Below are 20,100 nucleotides of genomic sequence, written 5' to 3'. Positions count from 1 at the left end.
GCACGGAGACAGCTTTGGTCGCGTTGGTGGATGACCTCTGGAGAGCCAGGGATAGGGGTTGTTTCTCTGCCCTGGTCCTGTTAGATCTCTCAGCGGCTTTTGATACCATCGACCATGGTATCCTGCTGCACTGGTTGGAGAGTTTGGGAGTAGGAGGTACTGTTTATCGGTGGTTCTCCTCCTATCTCTCTGACCGGTCGCAGACGGTGTTGACAGGGGGGCAGAGATCGACCGCGAGGCGCCTTACTTGTGGGGTGCCTCAGGGGTCGATTCTCTTGCCTCTCCTGTTCAACATCTATATGAAGCCGTTGGGTGAGGTCATCAGTGGCTTCGGGGTGAGTTATCAGCTGTACGCTGATGATACTCAGCTGTACTTTTCCACCCCGGGCCACCCCAACGAAGCTGTCGAAGTGCTGTCCCGTTGCCTGGAGGCTGTACGGGTCTGGATGGGGAGCAACAGACTCAGACTCAATCCATCCAAGACGGAGTGGCTGTGGATGCCGGCACCCCGGTACAGTCAGCTGCAACTGCGGCTGTCTGTTGGGGGAGAGTCACTGGCCCCAACAGAAGGGGTACGCAACTTGGGCGTTCTCCTGGATGGACGGCTGTCGTTTGAAGATCACCTGGCGGCCGTCTCCAGGAGAGCCTTTTACCAGGTTCGCCTGGTTCGCCAGTTGCGCCCCTTTCTGGACCGGGATGCCTTATGCACGGTCACTCATGCTCTCGTCACTTCTCGTCTGGATTATTGCAATGCTCTCTACATGGGGCTACCCCTGAAGTGCACTCGGAGACTCCAGTTAGTCCAGAATGCAGCTGCGCGGGTGATTGAGGGAGCTCCACGTTGCTCCCGGGTAACACCACTCCTGCGCAGTCTGCACTGGCTACCTGTGGTCTTTCGGGTGCGCTTCAAGGTTCTGGTTACCACCTTTAAAGCGCTCCATGGCTTAGGGCCCGGGTACTTACGGGACCGCCTGCTGTTACCTTATGCCTCCCACCGACCCGTACGCTCTCACAGAGAGGGTCTTCTCAGGGTGCCGTCCGCCAAGCAATGTCGGCTGGCGGCCCCCAGGGGAAGGGCCTTCTCTGTTGGAGCACCTACCCTCTGGAACGAACTTCCCCCCGGTTTGCGCCAACTATCTGACCTTCGGACCTTTCGCCGTGAATTAAAAACTTATTTATTTATCCAAGCGGGACTGGCTTGATTTTTAAATTTTCAAATTTTTAATTTTTAGTAATTTTATATGGGGTATTTTAGTCTAGGTCAATTTGACGGTTTTAATTTGGCCATTATTGAATATGTATTTTAATTGATATTTTAATTTTGTATATTTAATTGTTTTAACCTTGGCTGTACACCACCCTGAGTCCTTCGGGAGAAGGGCGGTATAAAAATTTAAATAAATAAATAAATAAATAAATAAATATGTCAAGCAAGGAGCTCATTCTAAAAGATACTTCATAGATGGTGCGTAGAGGTTCAGCTATGGGGGGAGTAAAGCTTTTTAAGAAAGAAGGCACATATTCCATCAGGACCAATAGATAGAGATGGCTTAAGTTTGTGTAGTGCCCTTATGATGGTATCGTCAGTAAAATCAATGTGGATTAGATCATTGCAATTGGATGAGGTACAACTAGGAAATGAGGGGGAGATGCCATTGCATCTTCCTACCTCCTAACCTCATACAAGAGCAGGATATATTTCCACTATTTCAAACAAATGACTATCCAATCTCTTCTTAAAAACCTCCAGTGATGGCATCTACATCTGACCAATTAGCTCTCTAGACATGTATAAACAATTAAACTACTCCAAAAATAGCATCCAAATTATGACAAATTAATTATGACAAATTGTTTTATCACAATGGGTCTCTGTAGTCTCGGTAATATTAATTTAGAAATGAAATTCTCCATAACTCTTTTAACATTACCCTAGATGCATTTAAAATAGAAACAATTCATAAACCCTATATAAGTAATGTAGAATTAATGCAAGAAACAGTAAGATCGTTTTTGGAAGAGTGATTATGTATCAGATTGCGAATAGACCTATATATAGTAGGATCATTCTTTTGCTATATCAGAACACAGTTTATAATAATAATGGTCCAGATAGATTCTCTGGACTCCCAATAATTCTGCGTCCTAAAATGCACTAAAAGGAAATGTTACATTTTCATAATGCAGCTCACTTTCCTATGGATTGCTAAAGATAGAAGCTCAAAAGGTTACAAATGGAGAACTATGTAATTTTCAGACTGCCAGAGCATATAAACAACAAACTATTGTAATTTAATTCTTCTTCCTATTATAAAATCTTTAGTGCCTATTCAGCCTTCTTTTGTCCTTGAGGTATGACATTTTCTCAAGCTACACTCAATTTTAATCTTAATTTGTAGCCTGGCAGTAACTCAGTAACTGATGCTGCATGATTGAAATACACGTCCTTTATGTAACTGAAATTGCAACTCCAACAGTGTGCTTCAGAACCCCTCTTTTTGTTGTGTTTTGAATAGAAATGATATTGTTTGTGCCTGCATTTAACATACACATTAGTATTTCTGCATAATGAGTGCATTCCAGAATCGCAAGAGAAGGAACTTTCTGCTCCTCTTCTCCCTCTTGTAGCCTTTATACTCTTAAAATGATTTGGCAGCTTAGAGAACCATCTGGAGCAAATTTTTAAAGTGTACGTGGAGGGCTGCAGAGGGAGGGCAAACTGCCTCCTCTCAATTCAATTCATCACCATAAACTGGTTTTGAATATTATAAACTGGATCTCCGCATTTGTGAACATATTCTGTCAATCACATTTTTGCTACTGTCTAAGCGCAGAAAAAAATGGCTCAAATATATATTTAATAAACAACCATTTCAAAGCACAGATCTGCAAACTCCTCATTGTCCAGAGAGCTGGTTTCAATGTCAGTGATATGCTTTAATGTACTGACCGTTTCAAGTACTTTGACTATTGGAGATTTAGTATTGTTGGAGAGTGGGAACTTCCTTGTCAGGGTTCCAAGTAACACCCCCAACAAAAGAAGACTCCAAGGCTTGAAGTTCCTCAAAATTCCGTTTTCTTAGAGATGTCATATTGGCACATCTGGGAAAACCTGAATCTGAAAGTTTCCAGGTTTTCCCCACCCAAAAGAAAGTCCAAGTCCCTGCCTAGCATCCACATGTCCATCTCATGGTCCAATCAAACCGTCCCAACTGGAGATGCCTCCCAAACACATCCCTCCAGGTGCAGAGCAGGATGTCCTTGACTCCCAGAGAAAGGAATGTTATTATGACTATATATAGTTCCCAGCTCCATACAATCCTCCCTCCCAGTTTCCCACACCACTAAATGTGGCAGGCCTGAAGGCCCAATGCAAAAGATGGCTTCCAGGACTGACATTCCTATTGGTACAGCACCTTTATAAAATAGTCTTCTCATATGTACCTATATAACATATTCTCTAGTGCCTTTTAAATGATTCTCTTGCTCTCACAATACAGGTAGGCCTCGACTTACAACAGTTCATTTAGTGACCATTCAAAGTTACAATGGCACTAAAAAAAGTGACTTATGACCGTTTTTCACAATTACGACCATCTCCAACATCTCCATGGTCACATGATAAAAATTCAGATGCTTGGTATTTAGTTCATATTTACAATGGTTGCAGTGTGTCCAGTGATGGGTTGCCCCCAGTTCGGACTGGTTCTATAAAACTGGTAGTAAAACCGGCGGGAGGCTCCGCCCACTGACCCAGATGTCATCATAGGTGAGCTGCGCTTGTGCAGAAGCTTCTGTGAATGTACAAAAGCTCGGCACGCGCACTCACTTTGCTCATACACGTGTGCAATCCCATTGCAAACCGGTAGTAAAGGTAAATAGGGTGTCTCAGGGTCATGTCATCCCTTTTTGTAACCTTCCATTAAGCCAAATCAGTGAGGAAGCCAGCTTCACTGACCAACCGTGTTACTAATTTAACAACTGCAGTGATTCACTTAACAACTGTGGCAGGAAAGGTCGTACCAAGGGGCAAAACTCATTTAACAAATGTTTCACTTAGCAACTGAAATTTTGGGCTCAGTTGGGGTTGTAAGTCGAGGACTACCTGTACAATTGATAAAAAATAAGGACAGTGCCCTCTCTCCTAGGCTTCTAGAAATTTCTAAAAACTTAGTTTTGGTTCCAGGCCTGGAGGTAATATATTATTGTATTTTTGGAGTCCTGTTTTGTTTAATTTGCATTGATTTTAAGATCATTTTTGTGGTTGTCTCAGAGTTTTTTGTGTTTTATCTCTTTTTATGGATTTTTAATTTGGGGGGTTCTGTACACTATCCATTGGAGTAGGGTGGCTATAACAAATCTGACAAACAGATACATAAATAACAAACTAAACCTCATGAATATGTGATCTGAATAATAAGCGTTAATAGACACATCATAATTTAATAGCTCTATAGACAGAATGGAATGAGTAATAGATTTAGTATAAAACCAATGTCCCCTTGAAGTAAAGTTATTTTATTGTATATGTGAGTCCACAGGATTGATGCAGATTATTTTTCATTTAGTTGTTCATTATACAGAAGTATATATTCTTATACCATACTTCCATAAGTGGAAAATTAAGTAAAATAACAAACAGGTAGGTTCAAACCATTTCAGTACGCCAATAACAGGATGAATTATCAAAGGCTTGAGAAGGCTTCAATATACTTTCTTTTCTGTAATGTCTTAATGTTATCAGCAATCCATTGTCTGAAGTTCTGTAATTTTTTTTCTTGATTTTTTTTTCAGTTGTTTAAAGTATAACTCCCCATTATCCTCCTGAGACTACATCAAGCTAACTAAAAAGAATAGTTGTGTCACATTAGTCAGGCAGAAGATTAGAATAGAGCATGTGCTGTCTTTACATTCCAGAATAACCTTTTTTGATATCTCAAAAATACTGCTGAGTGTGCTTCTATTTCAAAAACAGATGACTCAGATGGAGTCACTAGAAAGCAGGATTCTTGTGCAAATTCGGCACTTGGCTAGCAAAGTTGTTCCACTCTTGTGTTGTAGATTTCCTGTAAAGGAAATTCTTCAAGGTGAAAATACAATATTTTTAATAAATGTCTGGTCTTTATTTTCTCCAATTCCCTGTTCCCAATGCATTTAATTGAAGCCGAATACCCCAGGAACCAAATTTAGGAAGCTCTATGGTTTATAATCCACCTAAATGAGTACGAAGTTTTATAATTATTGAAGCTCATTATGCTTTTGAAGCCAAAATCTCATGAACAATAGTATTCTTCTGATGTAGAATATCAGAAAACAATAACAATTTCATATAAAAAAGAAAAATATCTATAGACCATAGCTATACTTTATATCAAACTATTCTTCTGAAATAGTCAGAATGAGGTTTGTTTGCTTGTTTTTTAACTTTTAAATAAGCTGTATTTCATAGACTATTTAAATGCAATGAAAAAGTTCTTTCACCTTTCACCCTTTTTTTTTTTTTGTATTACAGCAAAAATCTTACAATGTCTTTCTCCTTTCAAGCCCATTCCAATCAAGCACAAGGGTTTTACAGATAACTAGATAACCTGTATTCCATTGTGTTATGACCACAGGTGGGCAAAAAAGCAGATCAGCAGTCCAGCAAGAGCTAGTAACACTGAATCACTGAAAATGTGAGTAGATAAATCGGTACCACTATTGGTGGTAAGGTAACAGCATTCTGTGCATCTTTGGTGTATAGCCATGCTGGCCACATGACCATGGAAATGTCTTTAGACAATGCTGGCTCCCTCGACTAAGAAACAGAGATGAGCACCACACCCTAGAGTCAGAAATGACTAGATCAGGAAACCTTTACCTGAATCAGATTAAAATGTCATTGTGCCATTGGAGCTTAGTCTGACATCCCTTAAATATTTTTGTAACTCTATTTTAAAAATCTTTGTGAAGGTGGATTTAGTAGTAAAATAGGTGCTAGGAGGTAGCAATATTAATATCAAGATGCAATATTGATTAGCAATATTAATAATTAGTAATTAGCAATATTAATATCAAGATGGTATTTCTTGGCTTCCCTTTCCTCTCCCTATAGAGTTAACCAACACTTTTGTAAAATTCATCTCTCTATGAAATCAAGTGAAAAATTCTCACTGATTATAGTGACATATCTGCATTGCCTTTGATAATAAAAATGAAAGATATCAAAATAATGGAACACCATTAAAACAAATAAAAGATTCCATCAATAAAACAAGTAGTAACCTCTCACCAGCAATCCAAAACCTCTACGCCAAAGACTACCCTAGATTAAAAAAACACCACTTCTCCCTCCTAATAGAAGGATGACAAAAGAAAAGCTTGATCTCTCTTGACAGAAAGTTCAAATGCCTAGAAAAAGTAATTGAGAATGTCTTGCATTGCCTCTGGATATATCTTTGATGGTGGTGATAATCAAATAAAAAGACCTTTTCAACATCTTAAACTCTGGGCAAGTTGATAAGGAAGAATATCATTTTTAGATAGCCTAATTTCAAGCCATATAAAACTTTACAAATTATAATAACATTTTTTTATTTTTGCAAAGGAAAGATAGGCAATGAAGGGAGTCATGACGGGTTGTTGCGGCAACCAGTCAATAATTTGGCTAGGACATTCTGGACCCACTGAAATTTTGAACAATTTTGAAAGATAGATCCATATAAATCAATACTGCAATTCAAATGGAGTACGTGTCAGTATTTTTATTATAAGATTGAAAATATGGTTTCGTTTTTCTTAAAATAGCCTGCAAAACCTATCAGTTGGGGAAATAGTATCTCAGGAGATCATTTCTCTTATACGATTTAAGCATAGTACAATTATTGTCTAAGAGTTACCTGAAGAGAGATTGGGAGAGGGAGGGAGGGAAAGAGAGAGAGGAAGAGAGGAAGAAACTACTGTCAATCACTGACTATAATTATTATCTGGAATGGAAATCTCTTTCATAATTAATCAAAATACTGATTTGTGAGTTAGATTCATATCAACTGTGATTTTACAATTGATATATGTACATGTTCCTCAATAAATAAAGCAAAAACAAGCTGTGAACTTTACAGAAATAGCATAATTGTTGGAATAACTTATTTCCATCTGTACAATTACATATTTTATATATTTATTAAAAAAACATTTAATACTATTTAGCTATAATGCAATACTGATGTCTATCTCATGCATTCTATATCTAGAAGTGTAGAAGATTCACTCAAATACCATCCAGGCTAATATTTTAAAAAATATAATTTACATAAATTAAAACTAGATTTTTCAGCTGAACACATAGGTCCATCCCTGAGGCTAATTACTTCACAATATTACAAAATGTAGTGCAGAATGAAGTATATGGATTGCAAACAAAACTAGTTTTCAAGGTAATGAAACATTCAAGTGCTTTTGATATTTAAACTCTTCCTAAATCATAAGCTTTGATAATTTCCCTATTCAACATATGCTAAGTAAGTGATAACCAAAGATTTTGAGGAATTCATTTGCTATGTGAAACTCCCTGATCCGGAGGTATGAAGACTCATGGTACAGAGAAGATGATTTTGCCACTCATAGCATATTTTGTCAAGCAATTCTCTTGATCAAATTTTAAAGCTTTTGACTTTCACAGGTCAAGGACTTCACCTTTACAATTGTTTCTGCATATTGAACACTATTGCAGGGTGCAGAGGTCACTGATCAGTTAAGAGAGTTCCAAATGTGATCAAGGTATTTATACAGCTCTAAAAAAATACTTATACAGAAAAAGATGCTATACCCCAGAAGCAACTCTCAGCATGATGAAAGCAGCAGATGAAAGCCAGCTGAGTGACTTTGGGCCAGTCGTTCTGTCTCAATCCAACCCACCTCACAATGTTGTTGTTGTTGTGCAGAAAATAGGAGGAGGAACATGTGTTGGACATGTTCGCTGCCTTGAGTTATTCATAAAAATACTAAAGGTGGGGTACCAATAAAATAAATAAAAATAAATAAAATAAACCCCTCTGGAGGTTGCTGGCAGGGCCCAAAGTGTCGTATTAGAAAGTATAGAAAATAATTTAAAAAAAAATAATTTAAAAAAAAAAACAGTGCATAATTTAATTCCCAGACTATGGGACCATGCTAGGAAGGAAGATAGAAAAAAGAACAAACGAATGGAGATCATTGTGAGACTAAATCCTTCACCAACAGTGGACAACTTGTCTGATGAACAGCTAAAATAATTCATCTATATTGAAGTAACATGTTCTGTACAGAACAGAACTAGCCCAGTGTAATGCTGTCCCTGCAGCTGCTTTGGAAGGGAAATATAGGAAAACCCCACATGAAACCCCAGAAGTGACAAGTTGATTAGTGAGATGGCTCTGCTATTTTTAACATTCCTTCATCTATTATTCTTTGCTTTGGTTTAATTTTTATACTTTTTAATGTATTTGTTAACCAATTTGTTGATTTGTTGTAAACCATTCAGAGCCACTTGTTGGTATAAATTGGTTGTATAAATTGGTTAAATAAATAAATAAATAAATAGCCCCAGTAACTTGATGCTGTACAAACCACAGTCTATATTCTTTTGTATTGTCAACTCTACAGAGATATTGATTACCCTCAGCTGGGATCATCAGAACAATTTAAAAGCATTTTTTTCTATAACATCTTCAGCCGTAGAGGCTATAAAAAATGCTTTTAAAGGGTTCTGGCAATCAGGCAATTCAGCTGGGATTGTCAGAACACTTTAAAAGCATTTTTTCTATAACCTCTTCAGCCAAAGAGGCTGTAAAAAATCCTTTTAAAAGGTTCCGGTGATCAGGCAACTCATCTGGGAATGCTTTTAAATGCTTTTAAAAGGATCCTCTGGCGATCGCAGCTGAGTTGCCTGATCATCAGAGGCTTTTAAAAACATTTTTTCTACAACCTCTTCGGCTGAAAAAAATTCTTTTAAAAGTAAAAAAAAAAAGTTGGCCACGCCCACCCAGTCACATTACCCTTCCCACCAAGCCATGTCCATAGAACCGGTAGTAACAAATTTTACATTTCACCTCTGCTCAGAAGGATGGAAGGCTGAGTCAACCTTGAGCCTGGTGGGATTTGGACTGCCAGATTGCAGGCAGTCTGTAGTCAGCAGATGTAGCCTGCAGTACTACATTCTAACCACTGTGCCACCATGGTTCCAGTCAGTAGTGATAGGGGAGGAGAAATCAGCTTAGTGGGTCTTCCTTTGTACTGTACTTCAGGGATCAGTTTTCTCCCTCTTTCTATATAAAGCCACTGGAAGATACCATTTAGGTATTTGAGATGATACCCAGGTATACATCATGAATACAGACTGCTCTGAGGATGCTGCCTAAGTGAAATTTAAAGTGCTGGTGTTAACCCATAAAGCTTTTTATGGCTTGAGGCCAGTGGTGGGTTGCGCCCGGTTCGCACTGGTTCTATAGAACTGGTAGTAAAACTGGCAGGAGGCTCCACCCACTGACCCAAACATCATCGCGCGCAGACACAATATGAACCCGTAGTAAAGATAAGTAGAACCCACCCCTGCTTGAGGCTCAATTACCTACAGGACCATATCTATGGAATAGAAGTCAATTAAAATTGTGGCAAAAGAAATAGATGATTGTTCCTCACTTTTGCTGGATTGTGGGGAGGTCAGACAATTGGAAGTATTGTTTTTCAGTGGCGGTGCCAGAATGATGTCTGGTTGAGGTTAGATCCACACTTACCTTGGATACCTTCCAGAAGATGTTGAACATCCAACCTTTCCAAATGCAATTTGGGTCATGATTCTCTTTGTTTGGATTTTATGGTTTTCATTTTTTTAACTTTGGTATTTTTGATTATTCTACTGTAAGCAACTCATTGTTTATTGGATTGCAGTGAGATAAAAAACTTATTCAATAATAATAATAATAATAATAATAATAATAATAATAATAATAATAATAATAATAATAATAATAATAATAATGATACAAATAATATTGATGAAATATAAATGTCCAATCTAGGCTATTTATGAGTATAGCGAGGGGCAAAAGTCATTAAAGTATTATAGTATTAATAACATCTTTGCAAATTCCTTGGGAGATCCTTACCTCTTCCTTGGTCTTTTTAGATATAACTCTTAGCCAATCACCAATCATGCTCAAGACAGCAGCAAAATATGCAAGACCCACCAGAATCCAGAACCACACAACTGGTTTGTAAAAGTCAAAATATTCAATATCTGATCCCCCTAAAAAGAAACAAAATAAATATAGATTTGTATTGGATACCTGTTTCCTGTCCTTTATACTTCTTTTACTATTTATTAAAAGTTATTAACTTCAAGAACAACACAGGTAAGACCAAAATCAATTCAATATTAAATTAACAGATAGAATTATATTCCAAGCAGTTTAGAACTTTAATACAATTTCAGTGGTAAAGATAACTTGTTCTTAAATCAAATAGATTTTTGAACATATTAGCCTAAGATGGCGCCGACGAAGGCTGCCTCGGTGAAATGCTCTCTAATTGTTTCTTTATTTCTAATTTTTCTCTGTGACTCACTATGGATTTCCTACTCACGAGACCATCTGCTAAAAATTAAGGAACATTTCTTTAAGGAGCAGCTTTCTTTAATCTCACCCCCGCCTGTCTTTACAAACACGGAGGAGATTCTAACACAGGAGGAGGCAATTCCCACGGAGCCATGGATTACTAAAAAAACCAAACGACGGAAACGAAGGAAACGAGGTAAACGATCTGGGATCTTAATCAAGCTAAGAACTCGCACTAAAACTCCTCTGCCTTCAATTTTCCTAACAAATATACGCTCACTTGCAAATAAGATGGATGAAATACTCCTCTTAAACAAATACTATTCTGATTTTCGCAATTCAGCAGTCCTATGCTTCTCTGAAACCTGGTTAAATGAATCAATTGAAAATAGCAGCCTGAACATTCCAGGATTTCAAATTGAACGATCAGACAGGATTCCAGAAACATCTGGTAAAAAGAAAGGCTTATGCCTATATATTAATTCAACCTGGTGTCAAGATTTTAACATAATTTACAAATTCTGTGACAACAATTTAGAGACTCTAATTATCAACTGCAAACCTTACTATTCGCCTCGTGAATTTTCCTCATTTCTTCTAATTGCTGTTTATGTCCCACCACAAGCCTGTGTAAACGAGGCATTACGAACTCTAGCTGAGCAAAGTCATGGAGGCTGAAGCCAAACACCCTGATTCACTGGCCATTGTTTTGGGAGATCTAAACAAGGCAAACTTAAGGAAAGAACTACCAAAATACTTTCAGCATGTCAATTGTCCCACCAGAGGCAAGAATACTCTAGACCACTGCTACACAACACTAAAAGATGCCTATCGGTCTTTACCACGTGCAGCTGTAGGACACTCTGATCATTGCATGATTCACCTTGTACCTGCTTACAGGCAAAGACTTAAAGCCATAAAACCAATAATTAAATCAGTGAAAACCTGGACGGAGGAATCAGAATTAAAGCTACAGGCATGTTTTGACTGCACTGATTGGAATATTTTTAAAGATACCTCTGCAGACCTGGATGAACTCACAGATACTGTAACATCATATGTCAGCTTCTGTGAAGACCTATGTGTACCTACAAGGAACTTGCGAATACACAGTAATAACAAACCTTGGTTTACACCTAAACTTAAGCAGCTACGACATTCCAAAGAGGAAGCCTACAGAAAAGGTGATAAAATGCTGTACAATCAGGCCAGAAATGCACTAACAAGGAGATAAGAGCAGCAAAAGAAGCTACTCTGAAAAGCTAAAGAATCAATTTTCAGCAAATGAACCAGCAAACATGTGGAAAACTCTTAAAAATATCACCGGCTATGGCAAACCTCCTTCCCAGGCTGAAGGTAATCAACAACTGGCAGATGACCTGAATGAGTTTTACTGCAGGTTTGAAAGGAAACTACAGCCACCTATCTCCACAACCCCATCTCAGACACACTAACAACAGCCAAGCCTCCTACAACTGACCCCATTTCATTGGGTTCACAACCCCTAGTGATCACAGAAAAGGAAGTGCAGGACCTATTTCACAGACAAAAGCCAGGAAAAGCTCCAGGCCCAGACAAGATAACTCCTTCTTGCTTAAAAGTCTGTGCTGACCAATTGGCCCCATCTTCACCCATATTTTCAATAAATCACTAGAGATGTGCTATGTTCCTTCTTGCTTCAAACGCCTACCATCATCCCAGTGCCAAGAAGCCCACCATCAAAGAACTGAATGACTACAGACCAGTTGCTCTAACATCTGTAGTCATGAAAACCTTTGAAAGGCTAGTGCTTTCCTACCTGAAAACCATCACGAATCCGCTCTTAGACCCCTTGCAATTTGCATACCGAGCAAATAGATCAACAGATGATGCTGTTAATATGGCTCTGCACTACATCCTACAACATCTTGAGTCTCCAAAGACCTATGCAAGGGTCCTTTTTGTAGACTTTAGTTCAGCATTCAATACCATCATTCCAGACATTCTTCTAACTAAGCTAAACCAGCTACAGGTACCGGAACAGACTTGTAAGTGGATCACAAGCTTCCTAACAAACAGGAAGCAGCAGGTGAAGCTAAGCAAGATCACATCAAATACCTGTACAATTAGCACAGGGCCCCCAAGGCTGTGTGCTCTCCCACTTCTCTTCTCTCTGTATACCAATGACTGCATCTCCAATGATCCATTTGTTAAGCTACTGAAGTTCGCAGATGACACAACAGTGATTGGTCTCATTCGAGACAATGACGAATCCGCATATAGGCGAGAGGTCGAACGACTAGCCTTGTGGTGCAACCAAAACAATCTGGAACTGAACACACTCAAAACCATAGAAATAGTGGTAGACTTTAGGAAAAACACTTCCATACTTCCACCTCTCACAATACTTGACAACACAGTATCAACAGTAGAAACCTTCAAATTTCTGGGTTCTATCATATCGCAAGATCTCAAATGGACAGCTAACATCAAAAACATCATTAAAAAAGGACAACAAAGAATGTTCTTTCTGCGCCAACTCAGTAAGCTCAAACTGCCCAAGGAGCTGCTGATCCAATTCTACAGAGGAATTATTGAGTCTGTCATTTGCACCTCTATAACTGTCTGGTTCGGTTCTGCAACCCAACAAGAAAAACACAGACTTCAGAGGATAATTAGAACTGCAGAAAAAATAATTGCTACCAACTTGCCTTCCATTGAGGACCTGTATACTGCACGAATCAAGAAGAGGGCCGTGAAAATATTTGCAGATCCCTCGCATCCTGGACATAAACTGTTTCAACTCCTACCCTCAAAACGACGCTATAGAGCACTGCACACCAGAACAACTAGACACAAGAACAGTTTTTTCCCGAAGGCCATCACTCTGCTAAACAAATAATTCCCTCAACACTGTCAGACTATTTACTGAATCTGCACTACTATTAATCGTTTCATAGTTCCCATCACCAATCTCTTTCCACTTATGACTGTATGACTATAACTTGTTGCTGGCAATCCTTATGATTTATATTGATATATTGATCATCAATTGTGTTGTAAATGTTGTACCTTGATGAACGTATCTTTTCTTTTATGTACACTGAGAGCATATGCACCAAGACAAATTCCTTGTGTGTCCAATCACACTTGGCCAATAAAATTCTATTCTATTCTATTCTATTCTACTAAACTGTGATTTTGTATACCATGAATGTGTATTCTCCTTTTCAGAAGCATCTGCTTCTGCTTCTGAAACTGAACACTTTCTCCATTAAACTGGTAAAGTCTTACTCAGAAGGATCTACCCAAATTACTTCTCTTTCTATAATAGCAAGGGTCAATCTATGATCATACCTCCTATTTTTTAATGTTCATGGAAAATCAACTTCCTAAGTCATATTAACAATCCATGTTCTTACCCAATTTCCCCCGTCAACTTCATTCAAACAAGGACCTAGCAAACTAGCAGTGCCAAAAACTAATGACACTGATAAAAGGAGATCTGTGAATTTTCTAACAGCTCCCTCCAATCAGCCAGCTCCAACTACCAGTTCTAGTAGCAATATAGGAGCACAGCAACCTTCCTCTTTCCAAACCTTCCATTTTTATTTTATTTATATACTTGTATTGACAGAGTCCTCAAAGACTAGGAATTAACAGTAATTCTGCCAAATTTTAAGAAAGGCAGGGGAAGAGCTGCCAGCAAGTTATTAGCAAAACAAACTGGTTAACACAGTAAGATTTACAATAGGCCTTCATACTAAAAGTTGATAGACTCATTTCTCATGGAAACGATTCCCACTGATGAGGGAAAGGCTTTAGAGAGGAAAGACACAAAATATACTGAAGGATTGTATTGAGCCATTAGGTTTAGAGATATACAAGCCACGGTTTGTACTTTATGTTGCTTTTACTGATTTTAATGCCTACATTTCTTGGGAGAAAACTAAAACCTGTATCAATTAAATGTTGATTGCTTGCTCTTAGCTCTAAGAGCATGTGAATACTGTAGTTAGGGAAGGGTGCAATGGATAATTTTCCTACTTAAATATTAAATACAGTCTACTAGATACTAGAGTGAATAAAACTCCATGAATCATCAAATCATCAATGGACAGTGATATAATTAAGAGAGAAAAGCAAGAAAAAATGACATAAGGATAGTATCAGCCTCATAATTTTATGATTTATGGATTTGAGGATTCAAAGAGTTAAAGGGGAAGGGAAAAGTATTAAGATGGAAATTACTCAATAGGAAGAAGGGTGGAAGACATATTTCTGGGTTTTTTCTGTCGTTTCCTTTTTCTCATTTTTAATCTTTTTTTTCTAATTTTTCTTTTATTTTTAATCTTTTACTGTATTGAAAACTCTAATAAAATATTGAAGAAGAAGTCTAAAATTATTGAAGAAGAAGAAGAATTGAGACTGGAAAGAGTGCAGAGCAGAGCAACAAAGATGATTAGGGAAACTGGAGGCTAAAACTTAAGATGAATGGTTGTGACCAATCCTGTGATCATCATCTTCATTCCTTGAATCAGTGTTTTTCTCTACCTTTACTTTAAGATATGTGCATTTGAAGTCAAAAGAGTTGCTCAGATTAAGAAACATTGCCTTGGATAAACAGAAAGCTATTTCTGCTCAGAACACAGAAAAGAATTCAGAAAGTACTTGTCCTTCCACAGCAGGTGAACCAGTTATATTCCAGCTGTGATTAAGCTTTCTATCATCACATTTGGCACAATATTTGGAACCTATAATAGGTATAACCCTGCTGTCTACTGAGATGGTGGCTTACTGTGATAGATTATGGTAGAATTTCCTTAAATATAGTAGATAAGAATCCCATTTGCACTACAGACCATGGCATAAATAAGGTGAAGGCAGGAGATAAATATTTTGGGGCCTGCAAGCACACAAAGCTTCTTGGGCTCCTGTTGCTTAGAGTATTCAACAGTTCTGACTAGGTGGGATAGGACTACAATATCTGGCTGCTGAAATGCATGGTGTGACATAGCTCAGATGTGATCTGTGCAAGATAGTTTTTTTGGGGATAGGCAATGGAATATGAGGTGGTGTGGAAAGGAGTTGACTTAAGAGGTAAGGTTGATACCCTTGGGAACTCAGGCCTGCTGCTGGAAGAAGGGGCTGTATGACTATCCCTTTTTCTTCGTTTTCCCCAATTACTGCAATCCAGAGATGGAGCTTAACATCTGAGTCCTCTCATCATTGAGAGGCCACATCTAAGAAGGGGCCAAGAGAACTCAGCTCCTGCCTTGAACACAGATCATTTATTCTTGCAGCTCAGTGTGTTTCTCTCTGAAATTATTAAGGTTGACAGAAGGAAGGTTTCTGTTTCTTTTTTAATAACAGAATAACAGAGTTGGAAAGTACCTTGGAGGTCTTCTAGTCCAACCCCTGCTCAGGCAGGAAACCATATACCACTTCAGACAAATGTTCTCCAATCTCTTCTTAAAAATTTCCAGAGTTGGAGTATTCATAACTTCTGCAGGCAAGTTGTTCCACTGATTAATTGTTCTAACTGTCAGGAAATTTCTCTTTAATTCTAGGTTGCTTCTCTCCTTGATCAGTTTCCATCTGTTTCTTGTCCTGCCTTCAGATGCTTTGGAGAATAGGTTGACTCCCATTTTAGTAATAATTTACCCTCTCTCTCTTTAGCATCCTAGCTTTTTTCCCACTAAGCATTTTAAAAATTTAGTGTTTAATTCACAATGTACTCAGGTCTACTATGTTTTAATTTTATTATAATTTGTTTACCTTTTTTCTTTCTTTGCATCCTGAAATTTTGTTATCTAAGTAACACTGGCAAACTATTACTAAAATATAAAATTGATTATTTTCTGCATTGCATTTATGATTGATGCCTGTTTCTTCATTTCCCTACTATGTCAGAATTAAAGCAACTGACTTCAATGATTGAAGCACAAAATACACGTACTCCTCAAATTATGACTGGTTGCTTAGTGACTGTTCACAATTAAGATGGACCACTAAAAGGTTCTTATGGATGCTCACCCACCCACCCACCCCGCCAAAGTCATAAGATCACATTTCAGGTGCTCAGCAACCAGCTCCCATTTGCAGTCTTTTGCAGCATCTTGCAATCACATGACCATGATTGTTTCTGCCAAAACCCAGTTAACTTCCAGTTTTCAACAAAAATGTCTGATAGCATTTTTGCTAATAGGTTTGCTTAATGACCACAGCAGAAAAAGGCCATAAGACTGAGTCTGTCACATGATGATCCACTTTGCAATCACCACGACTGACAACGAAAAGGGGCAGGTTCCACTAAGGACATAAGGATGAGGACTACCTATATTTTTGGCATTTCATGGCAACATGAGGTAAAAGCTCTCATGCATGTTTAATAGTACTTTCAATTACAAGTTAAGCAATTTCATTCATTCCAGTAAATTAGTGAAATTGCTGAAATCTTCCTCTTAATATTCCAGGCCACTGATCCAGTCCTCAGCCAATGGGCAATCCGATCATCAGCACCAACATATTAAACCTAAGAAGCAGTCTACTGACACTAATTATGGATGTACTTAAATCTGGCAGGGCATAAGTGCTGCAATAAATAAATAAGGCAGAAGCATTATAAACAGAATGCATCAGACTTTCAAATAAAATCTTGGAAATGCAAACAAAACATTTAGTCTGCTATCAACAGTAGCCAAACCTTGCTTGGCAACCTGATCCTATATTTAGAGGTGATTGTACTGTTTTCCAGCAAGGCACCAGATTCAAAGATCAGTTAAATTAAGCATTGATTTCCCACTTCACACTTCTGTTCATCTAGGGAACAATCAGAGACTGAAATTCAGAAAGATATCATAGAGATATGGTAGATAAAACTTTTTATTTGATTTAATTCAGATTCCTATTTTCTTGTACTTTCTGTCATCTGCCATAACTTGCTAAGTGGCTGGGGGGGAAGAGGCATGTAGAGTGGAGATAAGCCACAGGGGAAAGGGTGACAGAAACCAGAGGTGTGAAAGCCAGCTTGTTCTAGTCCTCAAGGCCATGGAGCCTGGGAAAGGAATGTGAACTGCACCAAGTGGGACCAAACATCTGAACGGTTCCCAAAACACCTATATGGCACACCATTGCATGAAGACAAACCTGTCAAGGGAGGAGGGCTGAGGAGAAGGGGAAAATCTGTAACTCTTTGTGAGGGAACATTAGTTCTACCCTGCTTCTATTGCAACCACAAATCCTTAATAAAAGAGCCTGTCACTTCAAATGGAATCGAGGAACTTTCTTTCCTAGAGATCTAGCTGGGACCAGTCTGACACGTTCTCCCTTTATCCATGCATTGAATGTTTCTTTCTTCCATGAAAAGACAGGATATATACACCAGCAATTCAAGTTATACTTTACTTTTCCTCTCACATGCACATTAAAAATTTGTGAGATTTTTGTCACTCTAATGTACTTAAAATTTTGCTGTTGTTTTTAATTACACAGAAGATTGAAGGCTAATCATTGTCGTTTTCTCTATTTGTCTTTTTAAAATACAAAGTATTGGAAGCTATCAGTGGTTTTGGCTAGGTATTACCTAGTTTTGGCTAGGTAATTCTGTCAGGTTCATGATAACTAATCTTTTCTAAGATAGAGCATTTCTTCTCTGGATCAGCCTGGGTGAGCAACAGGAAGCAATCTGTTAGTTGGTTTAGAAGGGTGAAGAGACAGAAGCAAAGATCCCTGTCAATACCCTAGCCTAGAAATTAAAATCATGGTAGGGCGTTTGCCCTGCCTGGAGACATGAGCAAGAGAAGCAGCAATCTCCCTTGCTGTGAGAAACCACTTCTAAACATGTTGGGCTCCAAGTCCCACCTACTGCCATTTAGGCTGTCCTACCTTCTGTACTTAGGAACGTGTTCTTCTGGAATTCTATTCCCTTCCTTCTTTTCTCGTTCCCTCCCTCCCATCCATCCATCCATCCATCCATCCACCCATCTATCCATCCATTCTTCTATTTCAAAAGACGGCAAGGCACAGCAAAAAGAAGAAAAAACATTTAATAGCACAGATGCACAGAACCTATAATAATAACTGTGATTTTCTTTATAGTAATGAAAACTATAAAAACAGTGAAAGCTGCAGGGACAAATTATTATATTAATGTATAATGATAGAGACTACTAATGTACTTGGTGTTCCAGTTTCAGTTAAGTGGCCTTTGGTACATACTGTTCTTACTATAAACATAACCAGAATATACATTTTAGTGCATAAAAACAAGACAAAAATATTTTTGTTCTAGCTCTGAAAAAGACACCAGTTTTAAAGCAAGTCCATATCCCTATAATAATCCCTATATGTATCCCTATACATATTAATGCATGAAAGTCATTGAACTTTTAAAAATAGGTATGGAACCCAGTGTATATCTGACACCTTTATACATAGGAAAAAAATAAACATTCAGACTAGAAAAAAATATGCTAGTGATGCCATTTTCATCTTACAAACTAAATGTATTATATGCAAATATGAATATAAAATATAATAGCACACCATATCCATCCATACAAATACTGGCTTTTATGATATATCCCATATATATATTAATGATAAGGCATGAATATGAGCCTGATTCTCAAGCTTACATCCTTTCTTTGCCTGCTGTAACTACCTTATAATGCAACAACATTCTCTTTTGCAAATTGATTGATTATGTGCCATCTTATATAATATGTAGTAGCAGCATGAAAATAAATCTGCATAAATAAGATAATTTCTGGAGGTAAGAATCATCAATTGAACACAGTAAGTAGGAAAACTGAAGCAGCAATGTAGACAGATCCATACTATGCATAGTATGGATCTATCTATGCACAGTGGTATTTACAACAGTGTAAAACTACCATACAGATGTGATACACACTTATAAAACACAAATTATATAGAGATCCTAATTTCTTCTCACCTGAATATTTAACAGAATCAAGTAAAGCAATTTAATGTAGTTTCCAGCTGCAAGAGAGGGCCCACAAATACCCATGAAATTCCCAGATAACATCTGCATATTGAATGTAAAAACTACTATGAAGTTTCAACATTGTTTCATGATATTTTGTGAAATTTCAGAATGTCAATGTCTCCTAAGAGATCTTGGGAATAAGAGCAATGAAACTCATAACATTTAGAAATTTTCAAGATATTGCTCATTTTTTATACAGTACTTGGATATTGACCTGTATCATCATTCAGGCATTCTCATACAAAAGCACCTAAAATTGTGATGATACCTTATTTTACAATTTTAAAGTTAGTTAGTTAATTAATTGAATGGTATTCTTTCTCATGGGAAATGTTTGGTAAAATATGTAGTAAATTTGAAGCAACTTTTAAGGTTTTTGAATGGAGCAAGTATATTGCATTCTAAAGGTCTCTACTTCAATTCTAACAGGGAGACCTAGAGAAAACACCAGACTGGCATGCTGGAAAAAATACTGCTAGATCAATACTGATGGCTGGGCTTAGAGAAAGTGTCTCTTGTAACAATATACACTGAGAA

At 37.8% G+C, this 20,100-nt stretch overlaps 1 protein-coding gene across 1 annotated transcript in view; it reads right to left on the bottom strand.

Moving 5' to 3' along the window:
* KCNK2 (potassium two pore domain channel subfamily K member 2) overlaps positions 1 to 20,100 on the bottom strand; it is an 86,669-nt gene that overhangs the window by 8,925 nt on the left and 57,644 nt on the right. The window contains exon 5 of the mRNA XM_058165404.1: positions 10,125 to 10,264. Within this exon, the coding sequence (XP_058021387.1) occupies positions 10,125 to 10,264 (140 nt within the window). The remainder of the gene's footprint in view (positions 1 to 10,124; positions 10,265 to 20,100) is intronic.

This window comes from Ahaetulla prasina, chromosome 1 (genome assembly GCF_028640845.1).
Source record: "Ahaetulla prasina isolate Xishuangbanna chromosome 1, ASM2864084v1, whole genome shotgun sequence".
Classification (NCBI taxonomy): Eukaryota; Metazoa; Chordata; class Lepidosauria; order Squamata; family Colubridae; genus Ahaetulla; species Ahaetulla prasina.
The sequence above is the reverse complement of the archived record's forward strand: the minus strand, read 5'-3'. Positions and strand labels throughout refer to the sequence as shown.